The sequence below is a fragment of the Coregonus clupeaformis genome, chromosome 20, assembly GCF_020615455.1.
Source record: "Coregonus clupeaformis isolate EN_2021a chromosome 20, ASM2061545v1, whole genome shotgun sequence".
NCBI classification, from domain to species: Eukaryota; Metazoa; Chordata; class Actinopteri; order Salmoniformes; family Salmonidae; genus Coregonus; species Coregonus clupeaformis.
The window spans coordinates 63,449,736-63,471,235 of record NC_059211.1 but is presented as its reverse complement, the minus strand read 5'-3'; the positions used below and the strand labels follow the sequence as shown (position 1 = coordinate 63,471,235).

Genomic DNA, 21,500 nt, shown 5'->3' with positions numbered 1-21,500 from the left:
GTGGACAAAACATTAAGAACACTAATATTGAGTTGTACCACAACCTTTTGCCCTCAGAACAGCCTCAATTCGTCGGGGCATGGACTTCACAAGGTGTCGATAGCATTCCACAGGGATGCTGGCCCATGTTGACTTCAATGCTTCCCACAGTCATGTCAAGTTGGCTGGACGTCCTTTGGGTGGTGGACCATTCTTGATACACACAGGAAACTGTTGAGCGTGAAAAACCCAGTAGCGTTGCAGTTCTTGACACAAACCGGTGCGCCTTGCACCTACTGCCATACCCCGTTCAAAGGCACTTCAATCTTTTGTCTTGACCATTCAACCTCTGAATGGCACACATACACATTCCATGTCTCAATTGTTTCAAGGCTTAAAAATCCTTCTTTAACCCATCTCCTCCCCTTCATCGACACTGATTGAAGTGGATTTAACAAGTGACATCAATTAGGGATCATAGCTTTCACCTGTTCAGTCCATGTCATGGAAAGAGTCCTTAATGTTTTGTACACTGTGCATATCCTTCATTTGACATTCAAAATAACAGTCTGATAGAGACTTAAAGTGACATCTTTCCATTATTGTTAAGACATAAAACATATTGTACATTACCGGGCACTGCAGGGGCGTGGTCTCTGATTCATATAAACTCCTAATATGAGCTACCTATTTAATGCTAAAAATTTACAAATGCAATATTAGGAGAGAATTTCTATTGAACAAAGCCCACTCATAAAAATGACAAAAACAACAGATTAAAAAATAAGATCACTTTATAAATTTGTAAAAATAATAATAATAATAATAATAACCACCTCGCTCAAAGCTGAAACACTGAAATGCAACTTACACAGTTTACATTTGACATTTTAGTCATTTAGCAGACGCTCTTATCCAGAGCGACTTACAGTTAGTGAGTGCATACATTTTTCATACTTACCATTGACAATAATTACTTAAACGATCTGGTCTATATACATATTGCTAATAACACTATCATCATATGTTATTAATTTCTGTCTCGGTCTGTATGTGTATATATACACACAATCTTCCTGAAGCAGCGTTTATCTGCTTAGGGAATGCCGTTTCTCCAGTTAACGATCCTCACATTCACCACTACCTAAAGCCTATAGAACACACCCTGTTCCAATACTTAAGAAATGCACCCATCCTTCCTCCCTTTCTGAAGTGTCAGAACAGCGTACCCAGGGGTGTTGACCATGTGAAAGGTCGTCCCTCAGCCCATATGGACCGCATCATTATGTGAGACCTGTCTTTGCTGTTTGGAGCTAAATGAATAACAATAGCTTGGCAAAAGGATCGTCAGAAGATGGCTTTACACATGCAGTGCAGTTGGAGTGTTGGTTAGATACACTGGTCAACATTCTAAAGTGCTATAGCATATTTGTTGACATTAGCTGGTGTTAGTCTTGTGTTGAAAATAAATGGCTGATCTGGAATAGGTGGTTGATTTCTCACGTCTTCCATATGGCTTAAATGCACCGAAGTGGATATAAGGCCACAGAATGTCTGCTTGCATCGCTTTAATTCACCTGTTCAGTTTCAATCTCTGAGTACTCCATCTTCCACATACTTGTCCCATCGAAACGGCACCTCTTGGCATATTTGTCGCTCTTGGCTTTCAATCCTTCAATATAGAACCTCCTGGAATGCATCTAGTCCCAACCTTAAATATCAAAAGAATCTCCTTTCCAATGACGAGTCAACCACGTTCTGGTGCAGAAGCTTCATAATGTGTTCACAATGCAAGTTCTCAGGCTGTATAGCCAATTAATGGCTTAAATGTGCATTTCTACTGTCCATCGGCAGCTAGCTCAGTTCCTGTCCACATACAGTGAACACACCATGGTTCCAGTGGGGCACAATTCCATTTCCCCCCCCCCTTTTTTTTGTTGCAGTAGTAGTTCTCCCTCCAGACCAGGAGGTGGCGCTGTGGCTCTGTCTACTTGGCGTGGCGTGCCCTGGCCTGGGGCCCGGGGCTAGAAGAAGTGCCCAGGCATCTGCTGTGGCTCCTCCAGCGCTGGCGGAGGACAAAGTCGTAGTTGGCTGAGGTGGACATGGCGTAGAACACGTTGGCCTTGTCAGGGATCTGAAGTTCTGGTGGGAGATGGAGGGGACATATAGATCAGTATGGGTTGTATGGGGATATTACTGAGTGCCATACACATTTGGGGTGTATCTCAATAGTCTATGGTGGCTTCTCCTTGTCTCCTCTCCTTTATCTGCACTGATCAACAACAGAGGTGAAAGCAATGCAAAATGCAGTTTAAAAGTGCAGAGGAAGAAAGGAGACAAGGGAGAGTAAGCTTTTTCCTACTCTGACTGAGCTCACCTTTGTCCTGGGCCAGCAGCTGTGTGAGGCCGAAGTCTGTACAGCTCATGTTCTCCAGGTTGTGTTTCTCCAGGGCCCTCTGGATCACCTGGGGAGTGTGGTCCTGACTGGTCAGCTGAACAAGAGGCACAGAGAGACAGGGTTAGTAGAACACACTGGACATATCAGCTGCTTGAAGTGTACACTCTTATAAGGTGGAAATTCTGCAAAAATAAAACCCCAGTTATTATTATTACTACAATCTAGAAAATCAACTACCATCCCTAACCAGTGAGGAAAGATATGTGCATTTTAAGGGAGTATTTGCTTTGTCAACTCACAGATGAATAGTTCTTAAGAGTTCACTCACCAGAATGCTCTTATAGACGTTCCCGTTGTTGCCACACTCCACGCTGACCCTCACGATGCAGGAGTCAGCTACCTGCTTGTTATAGACAGGCTTACAGCACTGAGGAGAGGAGGAGGGGAAACAGGAGGAGGCTGAGGAGGAAGAGCAGTCAGGGCTCATGGCCATAGAGGAGTAGGAGAGGTCGGGCTGGGAGGAGCTGCAGGAGGTGTTGGAGGGAGTGGGGGAGGAGTTGTTGGAGGAGAGTTCTTCAGACACGTTGTGGAGCGAGCCTGACAGAGACTGGGAGAGAGGAGGAGAAAGAGATTAGATAAATGCTCCACGCTAACTGGCTAATAACGTAATTGATATACATAAACAAGGTCAACATGTAACTTCAGACCTGGATTCAAACAGTACTTTAGCTGTGCTTTATTGAGCTTGCCTGGCACATTGGAACCAATAGAATACTCCCCAAAGTGTAAACCCTACCCAAACGGCTCTCCAGGCAGGCTCAATCAAATGCTAAAAATATTTGAACGAGAACAAATAATACTTTAACCCAGATCTGATTGAACCCTGGACATGGTATAGGACAAGATAAATACTGAACAAGGGTATGTACCTTGAGTTTGTCTCTGAGGGGCTGTGGTGAGGACAGATCCTCCATCTCAGAACCACTGGAGCCTGATGATGACACACTGATCTGGTCTGAATGGGTCTTTCTGCTGGAGACGTCAGTGACCGACAGCAGCCTACACACACAAGAAAACGGAAAGAGTTACTTCAAGTGCTCACAAATACCTCAAAACACTCACATGTTCAATAGGGTTTAGGTTTAGACGGACGCCCTGATGACGGCGTTAGCCGATACGCGCTTGTGTATTTTAATAATGATTTAGCCCACACAATAAAGGCTTTTTAACTTTCAAACCCACACGAGTGCCTTGACTATGATTTTTTACACCACTTAACACCCATTTGTGGTTATCATTTTTCCTTTTCAATGACTATTCCCCTCCAAGAGCACCTGTGGGTGTTTGGGAATACCTGAAGCACTCTTGCTACTTCTTTTTCCTCAATAGATTAGGAACATTCCTAAAATGGCAAAAAAATTCAATAACAGACTGCTACACTATAGCCTGGGTACCAGTCTTTTTAATTAACATCCCACTCCTTGCCACTCTTTGTATTTGGCCAATGACAGGAGTATATTTTGTATTCAAATATATATTTTTATTTTATTTCTCATTAAAATACTAAATACACTCCTGTCATTGGCTGAAGACAAAGAGAGATGACAGGAGCGGAATGTTAGCTAGAAAAGACCGGTACCCAGACTAGCTGGGGCGGCAGGTAGCTTAGTGGGTAAGAGCGTTGTGCCAGTAACCGAAAGGTCGCTGGTTCTAATCCCTGAGCCGACTAGGTGAAAAATCTGTCGATGTGCCCTTAAGCAAGGCACTTAACCCTAATTGCTCATGTAAGTCGCTCTGGATAAGAGCGTCTGCTAAATGACTAAAATGTAAAATGTAGCTACAACACAGTGAAGTTTTGTATATGGTTAGAGAGTGAGTGGCACAGGGTAAATAATACACAATGTTAGAAAGGATTCTTGACATTTCAGCCATAGGAAGGTCAGACTTACGAGGCGAGCTTCTTGGCGAGCAGGCGGTGGCTCCAGGAAGAGGGGGAGTTTGGACACGGGTCGACCGGATGCTCCAGAGCACGGGACAGCTCATAACTCTCCTGGTCATTGAGCATGGTGTGGTTCTGCAGCCAGGCTGAGATGGTCTGGTCTACTGGGAGGCTGTAGCAGGAGCAGAACGCCTGCAGCTGGCCAATCTGAGACAGGATCTCAAACTCCTGAGGGAGGGAGGGAGAGAATGTCACGATACAGCCAACTCACACAGTACTGTATGGTTACTGAGATCGGTTGCATTTATTTTAAAAACCACTAGGGGGTGACACTTACCCGTCTACGTTTCTCAAAGTTGATGAGGCCACCCTGTGAATTGGGATACAAATAGGGTTGAAATGATCGCACATGTATCAGATCATTGTAAATGCAGACAAATAATAGACAAGGAAAGTGGCTCATATAAATATGAGTGAAAAGTTGTGTGATGTTCTGACCACCAAAAAGTATAGGAAGGCCACATCACAAAGCCACACTCATACTGATTAAATTGGGTTAGATATTAGTATTTTGATCTCACCTCTACTGTGTCTGTGAGTGCAGTATCCAGCATGGTGAGGACTGTCAGGTAGGTGCCCAGGTAGGGGACGACACCACTGGTAGGGCTCTGTTTGAGGGACAATAAGACTGTAAGACACTACGTCATAGAGCAGCCTATGCTAGATTATTTTAGATGCGTCCCAAATGGCACCCTATTCCTGCCTAGTGCACTAATTTACCAGACCCTTGGTCAAAAGTAGTGCACTAAATATGGAGCCATTGGAACACATATGTTCTAAACAATGTAAACAGTTTATATTGTGTGAGGGACAACGGGATAGTGGTCATATAACAGTTCATGGCGATCATGTTCATACACAAAGCATAGACAGAATCATCATCACCTAACCTTTATACAACATTGACACAATGCTGAACTATGATGATCCACGATGACTAAAAGGGTCTAAGTTAAGTCAACTTTGTACAACGTAAATTCAAGTGTCATTAAAGTGTGGAAAAGGCAACTGTTGTGATTTGAGCTGACTAAGAGTTTCCACTTCACGAGAGGATGGAAATTAAAAAGGAGGAAGGTTGGAACGGAGAGAGATCTATATTAGGAAATCTCAGCTGTGGTCGATCACTGTCTGACCCAAATGGCACCCTATTCCCTAAATACAGCACTACTTTTGACCAGAAAGTAGTGCACTATATAGAAAATAGGGTGCCATTCGGGATGCACCCAGTATCACAGCCTCAGGCTGCATGTGACTTGTTACGGAGAAGTTGAAACTAGGACGGGTCAGGACCATTAAAGGGTATTCCTACCTCACTTCCTCTTTCCTCTCTAAAGCATTAGGAAGAGACTTGTTTGCTGAGCTAACAGTATTATTTTAGTCTTTTTCCGCGTCTATCGTGCTCTGTGGTCCAAAGTCAAAGAATAAGGAAGCCACATAATGTCGGCTGATTTTTCAATGGATTCGCACGATTGTTGTGGGCAGTAACTGAATATTACCAGCATGCTAGCTGTTCACCCAATATACTGAAGGTGCTCATAGACAGAAGTTATATCATTTTAGTACAGTACAGATCATGTTAGAACACCTACAGCACAGACAGGAAGTAGTCTTACCATCTGTTTAGACATGGGGCACAGCCGGGGTGACTTGGGGGTGGCGTTGTCATCTGGCTGGCTGCCATCCTAGAGAACAGCAAAAACAACAGTCACATTAGGCTTGGTACAAAAGGGGCAGAGCAAATCATTCAATTGCCAGCCATTAGCCAAGAATCAATAAAAGCTTCTAAAAGGTTCTTACATGTGAGACTGCTTTGGAATAGTGCGTATTATTCACAGTCATGCTACCTCATTCTACTTGTTTTGGCTTAAACAAGTACATGGAGTTTGATATGAGATGGGTAGGGCAATCATAGCAAGCCAAATAGCTGTTAAATAATACTTATTGTACAGTGAGTGCAGTACATAGTTTATTAATTAATTAATGAATAACTACTTAGTTCTTGTTATTATTGGGTGTGGTGTCTGATTGGGTGTCCCCCTGTCATGATAAGGCTGAGATTGACCAATGAATCACCTATAAACACAAGCACACACCCTTCTTTAGATTCAGCCAGTGGTGGCACTTTAAACCGGGGAGGACGGGCTCATAGTAATGGCTGAAACTAAATGGAATTGTATCAAACACCTGGTTTTCCCATGTATCCCATTCCATTCACTCCATTCCATCCATTATTATGAGCCATCCTCACCAGCGTCCTCTGCTCAACACACACCAAGTCACCTCCGCCTGGTAATAGATGTTGCTGGTTTTACCCAGAGGTGTGTGTGGGTTCAGTCAAAGCGGTGTGACTCATTATGTGCCCAGCCCGAAACTGGCAGTCATATTGAATCCGCCACCTTTAGATGTGGGCCGTCAACAAAGCCAACAAGTAAAAGTGAAAATAGATAGACAGTGCTATCGGATATGACTGACCCTATTTGATTGTGTGGCCATCTGCTAGCCATATACAGTACAATGGCTCTTTTGTGCTGAAGTGTACACTTCAGATATGATAACAGCCCTATCATTATACTGTATTAACACCCATATCAGTCTTTTAGTTGGCGGCAGGTAGCCTAGTGGTTAAGAGCATTGGGCCAGTAACCGAAAGGTAGCTGGTTCGAATCCCTGAGCTGACTAGGTTAAAAATCTGTCGATGTGCCCTTGAGCAAGGCACTTAACCCTAGTTCCTCTTGTAAGTCGTTCTGGACAGTCTGCTAAATGACTAAAAATTAAATGTAAACAATTAATAACAGCTCACGGAACAAAGATGGAGGTACAGTAAATGTTACTACTCAGGTGGAAAAAGCCTTTTTAAGTGGTAGAATTAGAACTCTATGGTTATTGTTCCGTTCTATGGTTCCATTCTGTGGTTCTATGGTTATATTCTGTGGTTCTTACCTCCACCAGGATCTCTCTGCTGGTCATAACACAGTTCTCATCTGGGAACGTCTCACACAGCTGGTCGAAACAGGCCATACAATCCCTAAAATAAAATAAATTGTCAGTTTTCAAAAATGTGCAGTATGCATCTCAGCCACCATATTCAGGGTTGTTTTCCGCTCAAAGGAGAATATCCGAGTGATTTTCAGTCCAGAAGTAGAGTAAATCTGGGTCTGAGAAACTTACCCTCAGAATCACTGGCTGACAAAGTGTAAACCTGCTGCGCCTCTGCATATCTCACCTGTTGACGGCAGCCCAGGTCTTCTTGAGGCGGTACACAGCGTTGGACTGCAGGGCTGACAGGATGGCTCTCAGAGAGGAGAAGTTCTTCAGCGTTCTGCATTCCTACAGAGGACACGACCAAACACAATGTCACATTTAGCCACTTTTCCTGATTTTCATTGCACAATAACATTGATAAATATATATTTATTTATTTTATAGCTAAACATGTCTCTAAAGATCTCAAATGTAGATTAGTATACATTAATGTATGTTCTATCTGGCTTTGCTGACCTGTGCTATGGCAATCCACCTCTCTATCACCCTGGCCCTGAGGGTGGGGCTGGTGTGGGGGAGGAGAGGGGAGCTAGGGGCCGTGGATAGACTCGGGGTTGAGGAGGAGACCGAGTTCGGAGACGTTGACGAGGGACACAGCAGGGAGGTGATGACCCGGTTGGTGACGGCGTTGAACTGGGCGATGGTGGCGCGGACAGTGGGCGCCACGTTGCGGCTCTCCTTCTTGTCCCGCTGAGACCAGACACAGCCCAGGCACTGGAACGGGACCACCTTGATGAAGAGCTCCTATAGGAAGAAGGGCGGGAGGGAAATAAACTTTGTAAGCTTTGTCATTCATGCAGAGTGATTGAACAGAAAGGGTCGAGTTATAAAGATGATTGACACTTACAGCGTCCAATCGTGTCAGCTGCTCTGCCACTTCTATGACAGGGAAGTCCATAAAGTCTCCAGTCTCCTCCTCCTTCGGTACTTCCTCTCCTGACCCCTCCTCTTTCTGCTGACAATCACTATTATCTATTGGTGCAGACTGATCCAGACTAGTGCGATCTAGGAAGAAAATAAAATAGTTACTAACTACCGTACCACCATCCTAGCAAAATCACAACTTGTAAGACTTCTACTGGTGAGATAGGATGCCGTTTTTTGCTTGTGAGAAAAAGGGGCAAGGATAAAATCTTGAAACAGTGATGTACTACCTACATTCGTCCAATAAAAACCCAGTTTGTTTTCTGTTGAAAAAAATTTCTCTACGGTGTGTCTTACTGAACGCTACCAACCTTCTTCCTGGAGCTTCTTGAGCAGCGTCTCAGCTGTGTGTGCGAGGCGACGGAAGGCGAGGCGGTGGCGCAGGTGTAAACAGAGCAGCCTCAGGGAGGGGTGCCGAGGGGGTTCCCTGAAGTCCTCCCTGTGTTCCTCTAGCCAGGTTCTGATCAGGGGCACAAGGGTGCTGGGGGGGGTGATGATTCATATCAAGGGTGTTTTTTTTATGAATTAAAAGTACACTTGTATTTTATGGTGAGAAGACATTGTAGAAGGAGTAGAGAGAGTGAAGTTACTCATACCTCCTTGGGCAGACAGTGTTGTCCAGGTTGGCAATCATATCATCCCTATGGAAATAGAGATATGCAGTAGTTAGAAAATAAACTAATGTTTGCTCACTGGTTACTGCTCCTACAAGGGATTTAGTGGTACAATGCAATGTTTTGACCAACATTGTCGATGTCACAGAAATAGTTAGCCCTCTGCTACTCTCCTCCCACACCATGAGTCTGACAAGCAAGAGTAGCCCTTTACTGACATATAAACTACAGAGATCTGACCGTCGGTGGAAAGCCCATTGCTGTCGATTACAATCTATGTGCCCTGGAGCTAGCTCATGGTGACGTCAGTTTCAGCCTAAAGGAAGACTATTGCTACCAGCGCTGCAGAAATGAGGGTGACTGTTTAACAACCAATAAATCCTTATCTCTAGGGTTCTAAATGTCATGGATCAGAGCAGATTGCATTAAACTCCAGTAAAAAGCTAACTACTGAACTGGTAAAGGGTCTTACTAGTCGATAGCACAGAAAAGTTAAATACAATGTTATTGCAGAATAAGGTTTCCAGGTTTTCCAAAAATCCCGGTTGGAGAATTCCTGGATTTCCTGAGGGAATAAGCAGAAGATCCAGGAATCCTCCAACTATGATATCTGGAAAACCTCAGAATTTTTGGAAAGTTAACATAATTTAGCAACTTTATTGCAGAAAATAATATACTTAATAACCTATGAGGCAGCTTTTTTAAAAAGGAGTCTGTAGACATTGTTGTTGGATCCGTCATGTGGTAGGTAATTAGGAACCGGTTAGGCAAACACATAACTGAGGGATTGTCGCCTCCCACGACGTCACACAAATATGTATGGGGTGACACTGAATTATTCAAACTAGGACAGACTTAGAACATTAGAATTCCTGCATCACGCCAAATGCCTTCCAAATATTGTTGAAAGAGGTGTAACCAAAGGGCAGCCTCAGAGGTTAGTCAGGGGTTATTAGTCTGATAAGATTTCAGGTCATGTTGTATGGTTCCCATCTAGTCCAAGGACTCCAGGCAAGACTCAAGGGTTTACTTTACAAGATGTCTTCAGTCACAACTGTTTTCAATGACTTTTCCCATTTACAAAAACACATAGATTTAAAGTTTTCTACTTAACACTTAATCCGTCTAGCCAACCTATCTTGACAGTAAGTGTCTGCTAAATTACCATTTCACAAAACATTCAGAAGTAACATAGTCTCTGTAACCATCTCACCTCTGGAAGACCAACAGCACTGTGCCACATAATTAATTACATTTCTGTTAAATGTATGTTTCTCTGAATAACAAAACACAGCAACCACCATATAATAATATTCTGTGTCTCACCTCTGGAAGAGCAGTTCTATGAGTGTGTTGGTGGTGGTGAAGGCTCTGTAGGTGGACAGAAACACTCTGACGTAGTCAGCTTCCTGGTGTTTTGAGTCCAGCAGGTGGGTTACCAGGCGCTCCAGGGTCCCCGCCTTCAACCGACGCACCTTCAATCAAATGCAATCAACTTTGTTCATAATGAACTTTTTACATTAGCAGTTGTCGCAAAGTGCTTGTCTCCCTCTATCTTCCCTTTCTCCACCTCTCTCTGTCTCGTCCTTTATCTATCCCCAGTCTCTCCCTCTCCATCTCTCTCTCTGATCACGCTTTCTCTCAAAGTGCTTTTACCTTCACTGTGTGGTACTGGATGAAGTTGAAGGCCGATGGAGTGGACGGGGACTCTGCGAGAGGGTCTGAGGGGTCCTGGGTGGAGGGGCTGGGGAGCACAGGCTCCCTACACAGGGTTATGCCGAACACGGCCCCCTCTTCCACCTCCTCCCCCCACTCCTGCACTGGGTCCTGGTGAGAGACAAAGAGAGTGGAGGTGAGGCTTCAATAGAATAGACAAGTGATTGCACATCAAGGGTTTTGTTGACATTAGCCAAAAGTGCCATCACACACACAATTAATCAAAATGGGTTTGCCCGTCCTACTAAATTCACATCGACATTTAACTTTAACTGCAGTGAAGTGGCCTACATTTTCCTCATGCTTTGTGACAAACACCACAAGCCAAATGTAGAGATCATCACATTCAAAGCATTCAAGCAATGAGCAGTTTAAGCACAGCTACGTCAATAGCATCATTCCACAGATGCTGCTTTCAAACAACCTTGAACTGAGAATTATATCTATGCTGGCACTGCAGAGGCATCTATTAGTCTGTCTAGCTGGTATGAGAGCTTTTTAAACATTAATTGCACATCTCACAATGTTAAGGGACCGAAATGTCAAACGTATGGCACATCCTTAGCTAGACATCGATCTATGCAAATGTAAATGCTGCAGAGGCACCTGCTATTAGACTGCATGCCTGTACAGCAACAGGTATGTGATGTCATTAAATAGATAATACACATTTCACAACGTATGGGGACCTAAATGTCAACGTGTGGCATGTTTTCAGCTAGACATGTTTTTGGTAACAGTGGAATTTCCTATATGATTATATCCCATCTGACCGGTATACGAGCACATTAATTAGCAATTATAGATTTAAAAATGGATAAGGATCTATGTCAAAAATGTGACAAGTTTTTAGCAAGACATGTGCAACATCGATGCTCCCTCCACTCAAGCTATACTGCCTTTCCAGCCCAAACTGCATCAACTCCCTTTCCATCATCCGGAGCCGAGTAGAGATAATATTCAATCTCCATCAAAGAGGACCACAATGGGAATACGTTTAAGTTATCCTCAACGTTTTTAAATGCATTGCATCCATGTGTTGCTGAATTGTGTTATTAAATGGTCAAATAAATACAATTAAATAAAAACACTATGGCATTTCCTTTTTTTTCTCTCAGAGTAGAGGCCATTGTATGGGGTGAAACCCAACCAAACACCATTTCTTACAGAGGGTACGTCCCAAATGGCAGCCTATTCCCTATGGGCTCTGGTCAAAAGTAGTGCACTATATAGTGAATAGGGTGCCATTTGAGACAATCAGACACTTCCTGACATACAGAAGGCGCCCAAATAGCCCATATTTGCCCATAATCCCATAGACTAGACAGAGGTGATACCCTGACCATGTAACCAGAGAATCCAGTTTCAGTTTCACTGAGAGGGCAGAGAGTGGCGCTACCAGCTCTGTAGCCCCTAGACTTTGACCCGACTGGGTGGGTAGCCAGAAGACCCTACCAAGACCTGTAACTTTTAGGCAAAGCAGAACTCACTGTATCCATGCGGCCTACCTACCCATGCATTAGAGAGTGCTACAGAACCTCTAAGTATGTCTGTGTTCTGTTCACGTCGCTAACGGAATTGGAGTAACACTTTTCAGTAACATCTAGCAGTTCTCAGTCCCTAGAGAGAGCCCATGAATGCTAAAATAATAACTTCTAGGGTGAAAATTCTAGCTAGTATCCCACTAACACACAATGGAGAACTAAGCCATATACAGAGAATGAGGAAACAAGGAAGTTTCCACACTATCAGACATATTGGATCTGAGAGTCATATAGACGGCAATGTCCAAACTCTCTCTCCGTCTATCTATCTATATGGCTCTAGTTGATGCTATTCACAGCCACTAAAAGCCTGTCGATATCCATAGCCTGTCGTAAAGAACATCGATAGGCTCTAAATGAGTGTTTTGTTGTCATTATACAACACCTAATGGAGACAGGCTGGCTGCTGAGGGAACGGGAACAGGAGCCACTATTTACTGCCCCCTCCATGTCTTTGTCGGTCTCCTCCATATGCCAGACATGCAAGTTTTGTTGATAATTCTCCATGGTACACTGGTCTGGACTGGACCATTAGGCTAGCTCAATGTTCTGTCCCTGTCTGGTGTGTGTACATATACACATAAACAAATACACATGCATGCATATGGACCTTCAAAAGAATCAAAAGGACATAAAAATCGAAATATTACATCTTGAAGACAATATTGAGTTAAAGCTGTTGTGATATCACAATATGGTCCTATAATAATACTTTTGATTATTTGCTTTGTTATTAAATTAATTATTTATTTGATAAGTCAAGTTATGAAGGTTTTAAATTATTGTAGGCTATTGTTTTTTTTAAATAGTAAAATCTCACAGGATAAAAAAGGCTGTGTAATTGATAGACAGACATTTCAAAAGAAGTACAGTAAGCAATGAATAAAGGTAAGACTAATACCATTGACAAACGCCATTTCCCCATATTTCCCAGTCGTTTTAGTTGATGAAAGAAGGTAAAGTTTCTAGTAGTTTAGGGAGCCATTTCTTCTGTTTTGCTGCTGGTAGATACTGATATTCCAATGAAGTAATCCGTGAGTGACCGAAATAAGTAATGGATGACACAGCCAGTAGCCTAGTTCCGCAAATTACCTGGGATGTCGCTGATCCGACCAAACGAACAATTCTTGATGAATTGCGTATAATGTCGAGTTCATTTTATATACTTTATCAACTCAAACGACATTAAAAAAAATTGATTCATATACTTCTTAGCAGGCTTCAAAACTCGATAGCCTAGCCACGACACAGCTTGTCTGTGCGAGTTTCGATGTGCGACAGCTGGATTCTGTGCGAGTCGCAGTGACAGCACCTGAGCGCGAGAGCAGACGCTGTACTAGCAGGTGAGGGTGGGGCGGTAGTCTCGATACCACGCGCTTTTACGTCAACACAGATTTGGTGACAGCAGTGTCACAAACTGACAGTGACAGCCATGTCATTCACAACTTTCACACTTGTAATGTTTTTTTCTGACTATTTAGGCAAATGACAATAATTTAAAAAATAAAATAAAAAAAATGTGCACCATCTTAGTAGGTATATATGCTGTCTGATTACGGTAGGCATACTATAGCCTATAGCCATAACAGGAACATTGGAAATATTTTCTTAAATGCATTAATTCACTTTCTACTCTCAAACACTGGAGGCACTATGATCTTTTTGCCATCAGTGTTTTGGGAATATTCAACAGTCTTACACTATCACAAGTCTGAGAAAATGCTTCAGGCAAGAACAATAGGCCTGTAATGTGCTTCTCAGGTGACTGCAGCTGGCATCTCCGTCATACCTTCTTACTGCCACTAATCTGAAATCCAGTCGGGACAGTTCTCAGGACTCCTCTCAACCCATGGTGTCTGTAAGGGGTATGGCGTGGTTGGAAATGCCACAGAAAAACAAGTCTGCTCTGTTCCTATTGAGTGTTCCAAGCCAGTGTCACCTGTTGCTGTCCTTTCCTACTGACTGACAGTTCCAAAATGACGTAGAAGCAGACCATATTTATCATTTGGTGAAGAGAAACATGTAGGGTTTTTGTTGAGCTGAACATTAGCTCTTTAGTCCCAATGTTCTCATAGCCTTGCATGAGCCTTGGCTTGTGCGAGCCAGAACGGCTCATATAGCAGGATCCTATCTCCTGTTTCTGTAGCGTGAGGCAGCTTAACATACAAGTACACCCCCTGGACAGGACACTAGTCTATCGCAGGACCTTACCTCCAACATATCTCCTTAATTCTGAGTGCCAAGCGAGATGCATCGGGTCCCATTTTTACAGTCTTTGGTATGACTCGGCCAGGGATCGAACTCCCAACCTTTCAGTCTCAGGGCGGACAAGTGCACTAAAATCTGTTGAAAAAGTTGTCACTGTAGTCTAATCTACTTTTATCCCTAAATTGGCCCAATGATAAAGCGCCGCGACCGCCCAATGATAAAGTGTCAACCACCACTAGCTCAGCAGATGGCTTTTGATCAATGGCGGTTTCCATTCTAAACTCCCCTCATCAGCAAACAGTGGGTTTCAAAAGGGGAGAATGGGTAACTGTTGCTTAATGAGTTTATTTTCCCTCTCTCTCTCTCATCTGAATATCTGAACCATGACCATCCAATGCCACACTGTCAGTCCAGAGAGGCACGACAAAGAGAATGAGAGAGGGTAGCCGAGGGGGCAGGGTGAATAATTAACGTTAATGAGACACACACACACTGAATTCACAACAACTGTCCGATTTGATAACATCAAACCAAATTCATCTCGATTTTGTATTCTCTTTAACATGAGTAAACTGTCTTTTTGGAACAATATTTATGTTCTCATGAAAACTGTGGGACATGTCCAAATGATAGCGCTTATCAGAAGAGACACGTTAAAACAAGCACGCTTCAGAAATGACAGATAGACACACTTCCTGGTGGACTTCCTTCCTCCTCAGTGTCAAAAATAGCTACTGTGTTGCTGAAAACAAAGGAAACAAAAGCAGCAGCCTACATGAGAACAACCACTGCTCTGACATAAAACCACCTCACACTGAGGTACATGACAGCTGTTATACAGCACACTGATGACCCCTCCCTCTTACCATTTACGCAGTAACCTAACCTAGACAGTAAAGTTGGCCCCTATAAATCTCAACCCTAGCTCTGCAACTGACGTCACTGGAGACGTCAGGCTCTTGTAAATCAATCCTGGTAAGAGGAAGATCCAAAAGTAAGGCAAAAAATATATATATCCCACACCAGTTTGAGTTCAACTGGATATTCTGACTCAAGAAAAGTGTTTTCATGTCATATTCAGGAAGCTCCCACTCACTGGTTTCACTTGCCAAGTCCCTGTAGGTCCAATACCTCACATGTATGTGGTTGCAATGGAGCTACCAAGCTAAATGACTGCTCAAATGTGTATGCACAATAACTAAATAGGGTGTCAGTCAGTCAAAACCATTCGGCCTCTACACAGAGACTCAAGCAACTCTTTTACCCAACTGGAAGGGGAAACGCCATGCCTCCAAATCTACCCTCCTAAATGATACATTACCATTTGATAGGTACTTTACACAATACTGAGTCAGACAGACCTTTAATCCTCTACGCATTGACACTCAGGCAACCCAGTCACCCACTTGAAAGGGGAAACACCATGCCACCACCAACTCTACTCTCTTTGGCCCTTAGCTATAACGAAAGGGCAAACATCACCTTTCCACCAACTCACCTCAGTGACCTCCGTGTCCAGCAGCTGGAAGTGCCTCAGCCAAACCCCCGGCTCCATGTCTGTCAGGACGTCCACACGGTGGGTATGTCGAAGGCACAGCAGTCTCTTCATCCTGCCTACCCGGGCCCTCAGGCCCCTGCCGTCCCCTTCTCCTCCACAGAGAGATAGTGTAGACCGCATCCTCATCCACAGGTAGTAGAGTCCTCAAGGTTCTCACCTGACAAGGGGAGAGTAGAGAGAGCCCTTACAACCACACTAGAGTACAACCATGTATGAGAAGTGACAATGATTGAATGATAGGTCTACAGAACAGAATGAAAGTCATCCTTTTTTATGTTACTTTATTGCCAATTTTCTAGGAAATTCAGTAATCTTATATTGCAAGGAAGAGGTTAAATAAAAAAGACAAAAGAGTAATTCAACAGTACAGTACTTTATGGGAATTTCTTAATGACATTTAGAGGGCTAGATAGCAAATATTTTGGAACATTGAATTCCTGTACATTACCCTAACATATTAATTGGTTCATAGAAGCACAATGACATCCATTTTCTGAACCAATTCCATGAAAAGGGAATGTTGTCTACTTTTAAGAACAGGAAAAATACCTAAAATAATTTTCAACAATTCCTCCAGTCAATCTATGAAATCATGACCAAGTCAATCATGAAGCCACCGTCTGTCTACGTAATCACTGCTCTTTCCAGGACCGACAGGCTTTGTTCGCTCTTAACCCATATAATCCTTTGTTGACTCCACACCTCTACATCTTTGAGGCATTAACATAAGTGACAAAATATTATGGTTACAGTTTCGTTGTCACTTAAGTTGATCTAAATAATGGTCCACAATAGTGTACTGTATGAACATACCAATCTGATTCTCTATAGTCTTTTACATGCATCTCAACCCGTCCCTTCACCCAAAAGGTGTAGACAACACATACAGTGGGGGAAAAAAGTATTTAGTCAGCCACCAATTGTGCAAGTTCTCCCACTTAAAAAGATGAGAGAGGCCTGTAATTTTCATCATAGGTACACGTCAACTATGACAGACAAAATGAGAAAAAATTTTTTTCCAGAAAATCACATTGTAGGATTTTTAATGAATTTATTTGCAAATTATGGTGGAAAATAAGTATTTGGTCAATAACAAAAGTTTCTCAATACTTTGTTATATACCCTTTGTTGGCAATGACACAGGTCAAATGTTTTCTGTAAGTCTTCACAAGGTTTTCACACACTGTTGCTGGTATTTTGGCCCATTCCTCCATGCAGATCTCCTCTAGAGCAGTGATGTTTTGGGGCTGTCGCTGGGCAACACGGACTTTCAACTCCCTCCAAAGATTTTCTATGGGGTTGAGATCTGGAGACTGGCTAGGCCACTCCAGGACCTTGAAATGCTTCTTACGAAGCCACTCCTTCGTTGCCCGGGCGGTGTGTTTGGGATCATTGTCATGCTGAAAGACCCAGCCACGTTTCATCTTCAATGCCCTTGCTGATGGAAGGAGGTTTTCACTCAAAATCTCACGATACATGGCCCCATTCATTCTTTCCTTTACACGGATCAGTCGTCCTGGTCCCTTTGCAGAAAAACAGCCCCAAAGCATGATGTTTCCACCCCCATGCTCCACAGTAGGTATGGTGTTCTTTGGATGCAACTCAGCATTCTTTGTCCTCAAAACACGACGAGTTGAGTTTTTACCAAAAAGTTATATTTTGGTTTCATCTGACCATATGACATTCTCCCAATCCTCTTCTGGATCATCCAAATGCACTCTAGCAAACTTCAGACGGGCCTGGACATGTACTGGCTTAAGCAGGGGCACACGTCTTGCACTGCAGGATTTGAGTCCCTGGCGGCGTAGTGTGTTACTGATGGTAGGCTTTGTTACTTTGGTCCCAGCTCTCTGCAGGTCATTCACTAGGTCCCCCGTGTGGTTCTGGGATGACGTTTGTGATAATTTTGACCCCACGGGGTGAGATCTTGCGTGGAGCCCCAGATCGAGGGAGATTATCAGTGGTCTTGTATGTCTTCCATTTCCTAATAATTGCTCCCACAGTTGATTTCTTCAAACCAAGCTGCTTACCTATTGCAGGTTCAGTCTTCCCAGCCTGGTGCAGGTCTACAATTTTGTTTCTGGTGTCCTTTCACAGCTCTTTGGTCTTGGCCATAGTGGAGTTTGGAGTGTGACTGTTTGAGGTTGTGGACAGGTGTCTTTTATACTGATAACAAGTTCAAACAGGTGCCATTAATACAGGTAACAAGTGGAGGACAGAGGAGCCTCTTAAAGAAGAAGTTACAGGTCTGTGAGAGCCAGAAATCTTGCTTGTTTGTAGGTGACCAAATACTTATTTTCCACCATAATTTGCAAATAAATTCATAAAAAATCCTACAATGTGATTTTCTGGATTTTTTTTCTCAATTTGTCTGTCATAGTTGACGTGTACCTATGATGAAAATTACAGGCCTCTCTCATCTTTTTAAGTGGGAGAACTTGCACAATTGGTGGCTGACTAAATACTTTTTTTCCCCACTGTATCCTGGTCCTAGACTGTATGTTCTGTAGCCAACTCTTCATGGCAATGAACACACAGAGGAGTTGACTGAAGAACAAACAGACTATATTACCAGGCTAGGAAACAAATATAAAGTACAGTAATTTACTGCATTTGATTGGTGAGCTTCTCTTTAACCGCAGTTTGACAGATCAGCCCAGATTCATCTTTGGAGCCATGGTGGTTGTACAGTTTCTCTCAGTGATGAAAATAACATTCCATACAGGGAAACTGTGTTGAGATGCCATATGATTTGGCAAGACAGTACAAACAGATCTGAGAACAGCCCAGCCTTTTCTCGCTAAGACAGAGGAAGTAAATACAAAAAGTACAAAAGAAAGAAAATATCTGTTGTGCCAACAAGAAGATGCCAGACAACATTTGTGTTGGCACAACATGCCCTGTTATAAATGGAGTTTCTTTTACCAGCTTTACAGAGAAATAGGGAAAGGAGGCATAGCATGACTTGGCCTACCTATAATAATAGCCATTTTTACCCATATAATCATTTGACCACGCCTCCATCTTTGAGTCATTAACATAAGTGGTGCCAAAAATAAACACAATCAAATATTTAGAAGACAAAATCTCAGTGATGATTGATTGTACTGGTTGGTGCTTTAACAACTTATGGTTACATTTTGGTTGTCACTTATGTTGACGTAAATAATGCTCCACAATAATGCATGAACATGAATGACACTATTGGTCATACCAATCTGATTCACTTTAGTATTTCACATGCATCTCAACCTGTCCCTTCCTCAAAAAGGTGTAGACAACACATAGGCTGGACCTAGACTTTCAGGGTTCTGTAGCCAACTCTTCATGGCAATGAATGAACACAGAAAGGAGTTGGCTAAAGCAAAAACAGACTATATTACCAGGCTAGGAAACACAAATATAAAGTACAGTAACTTACTGCGTTCGATTGGTGAGCTTCTCCTAAACTGCAGTTTGACAGATCAGCCCAGATTCATCTTTGGAGCCATGATGGTTGTACAGTTTCTCTCTGAGTGATGACAAGAGCATTCCATACAGGGAAACTGTGTTGATGGGGAGCTTGGAGCTGAAGAGACTGGCACTGAACAGTCACTCAGTGATTGTTGATTGTACTGGTTGGTGCTTTAACAGCTGAACTATGGAGAGCAAAGGAAAGAGAGAAAGAAGGGCGGCTGGTTCCCTTTCTTCTCTTTCCCTGCTCTCCTCTTCTCCATTGTGTAATGTTCTAATACGGTACTGTATAAGTAGTCTGTTGATTACAGATCTGTCAGGTCCAATATCTTTCCGCTTAACTTATCTCTTCATTAAAAGTGACCGAGCCCCCAACTCTGCCGCCTCTCTTTTGTTTTCTTGTTGGCAAATCATCAACACTGGAGAGATGAGCCATGCTTCTGGCTTTCTGTGTCCATCGTACCTGTATTTCTGGCAATTAATATATAAGGAAATAATAGGCCTACAGCTATTAAGATAAAAACGTTTTTGACCATCAACTATATAGAGACAATAGTTTGTTTCTTACCTGCGAATATCCCCACATTTCATGTTTGCATTGATTTTTAACCAGGGCTGATAGCATGTTTCATTATCATTTCACATGATGGTCATTTCATAAACGTTGTTTTGATTAGAAGTCCATGGCAACTGGCCTCATTGACAGAGTGTGTGGAGTGGAAGGGTAGTTCAATTTAGGAAAACACTGTTGTACAATGACTAATTGATTGCCTAGCTAATTATCTTAAAGAGGCAGGGTACCTGTTAGTCTCCCTCTCGCTCTCTCCCAAGTCATCAGGTTGGATAAGGGCATGAGGTACCTTGCCTTGAATGATGTTCAGACAGGTTGTTAGAACATTCTCTTCAAGAGAACGAAAAATGTAATTGGGGTTGCTATGTGGACAGGTACAGAGTGAAGAGAACAAACAATGTGGATTTTGAAACCTGAAACATGTGTTCTGGAATGTCTGCTGTGTAAAATAGTTTGGGAGGTATGTCTCGTTGGCTACTTTCACACAGGCAGCCTAATTCACATAATTGGGCTGCCTGTGTATATGCAGCCATTTAACCTCAGGCAGACAAGTGTGCATTTACACAGGGAGCCTAACTCTGACCTTTTTCCACTAACTGGTCTTTTGACCAATCAGATCAGCTCTTTTACCACTAATTGGGCAAAATATCCGAATTGGGCTGCCTGTGTAAACCAATGTAAGCCTATGAGTTCTGCCACTCCCTCGGACCAGTCGGCCACCTCGGGCTGGGCGAAGTCGGCCGTGGGGGCGGTCCACTATATCAATATCTTATCAAATATATATTTTTATATACTTACACTTTTAAGAATTAAAAGCCTGTTATATTAATGAAGTGCCCTTTAACACAGACCACATGGAGAATTCAATAAAACTGCAAAGTTGTATGTCACATTCGATCTATACATTTAATATGTAGGCTAATGGGTGTGGATTGTGTGAGAGCAACCAATTGAAATCTAGCCCTAGGTCTGTATTAGGCCCTTTGAAATGAGGTCAACATTGTTCCCTGTTAGGAGAACAAAAGTAAATGGTGTATATGTGTTCACCTGACCCCCACCATTAAATACACACCCATTATGCCCTGCCCTTTGTTCTGTCTCTCTGCTTGGCATTCACCTCTTACTTTCTGTAGCTGCATTTAGTGATACTGCGTCATAACTTCAGCAACTTCAAACGCCCAATCTAAAGCAAACACATCCTTTTCTTTCTTGTTGCGTCTGTGGAAAATTGTTTATTGCTTAAACATTGGTCGCTAAGGCTTGTTACAGGCCTTTGAGTGTCAGTAGTGAAATATCTGATATATTTGCAGGGGCTGCAAAACTACAAAAACGACTAATTCTCATTAACCAAGCAGGCTAAAGCGATTTCCAAGTATGTTCCTTCTCAGTACTATTACAGTACACTGTCTGAAACATTATGTTGTACACCATGCATGCCAGGCATTCATACTGTCAAACTCACACAACAAAGAACGCTTAATCCCAATGACTCAT

The 21,500-nt window shown here is 42.8% G+C and overlaps 1 protein-coding gene across 4 annotated transcripts; it reads right to left on the bottom strand.

Annotated features, from left to right (window-relative positions):
• Positions 1–445: 445 nt before the first annotated feature.
• rgl3a (ral guanine nucleotide dissociation stimulator-like 3a) lies at positions 446–20,325 on the bottom strand. Of its 4 annotated transcripts, none has more exons than XM_041867388.2 (19): positions 20,237–20,325; positions 19,404–19,493; positions 15,923–16,139; positions 10,613–10,783; positions 10,283–10,431; positions 8,939–8,983; positions 8,654–8,823; positions 8,266–8,423; positions 7,875–8,162; positions 7,600–7,703; positions 7,317–7,401; positions 5,990–6,058; positions 4,898–4,984; positions 4,654–4,686; positions 4,327–4,544; positions 3,307–3,436; positions 2,706–2,984; positions 2,357–2,471; positions 446–2,121 (listed from the first exon to the last, which is right to left on the bottom strand). In XM_041867388.2, exons 3-19 carry the CDS (start codon positions 16,106–16,108, stop codon positions 1,967–1,969), a joined length of 2,442 nt encoding a protein of 813 aa, XP_041723322.2. In that variant the 5' UTR covers positions 16,109–16,139; positions 19,404–19,493; positions 20,237–20,325; the 3' UTR covers positions 446–1,966. The 4 variants fall into 4 exon arrangements, with proteins under 4 accessions (XP_041723322.2, XP_041723320.2, XP_041723321.2 ...); XM_041867386.2 differs by lacking the exon at positions 20,237–20,325 and adding an exon at positions 20,004–20,134 and having other exon boundaries at positions 19,404–19,906; XM_041867387.2 differs by lacking the exon at positions 20,237–20,325 and adding an exon at positions 20,004–20,134.
• Positions 20,326–21,500: the final 1,175 nt, after the last annotated feature.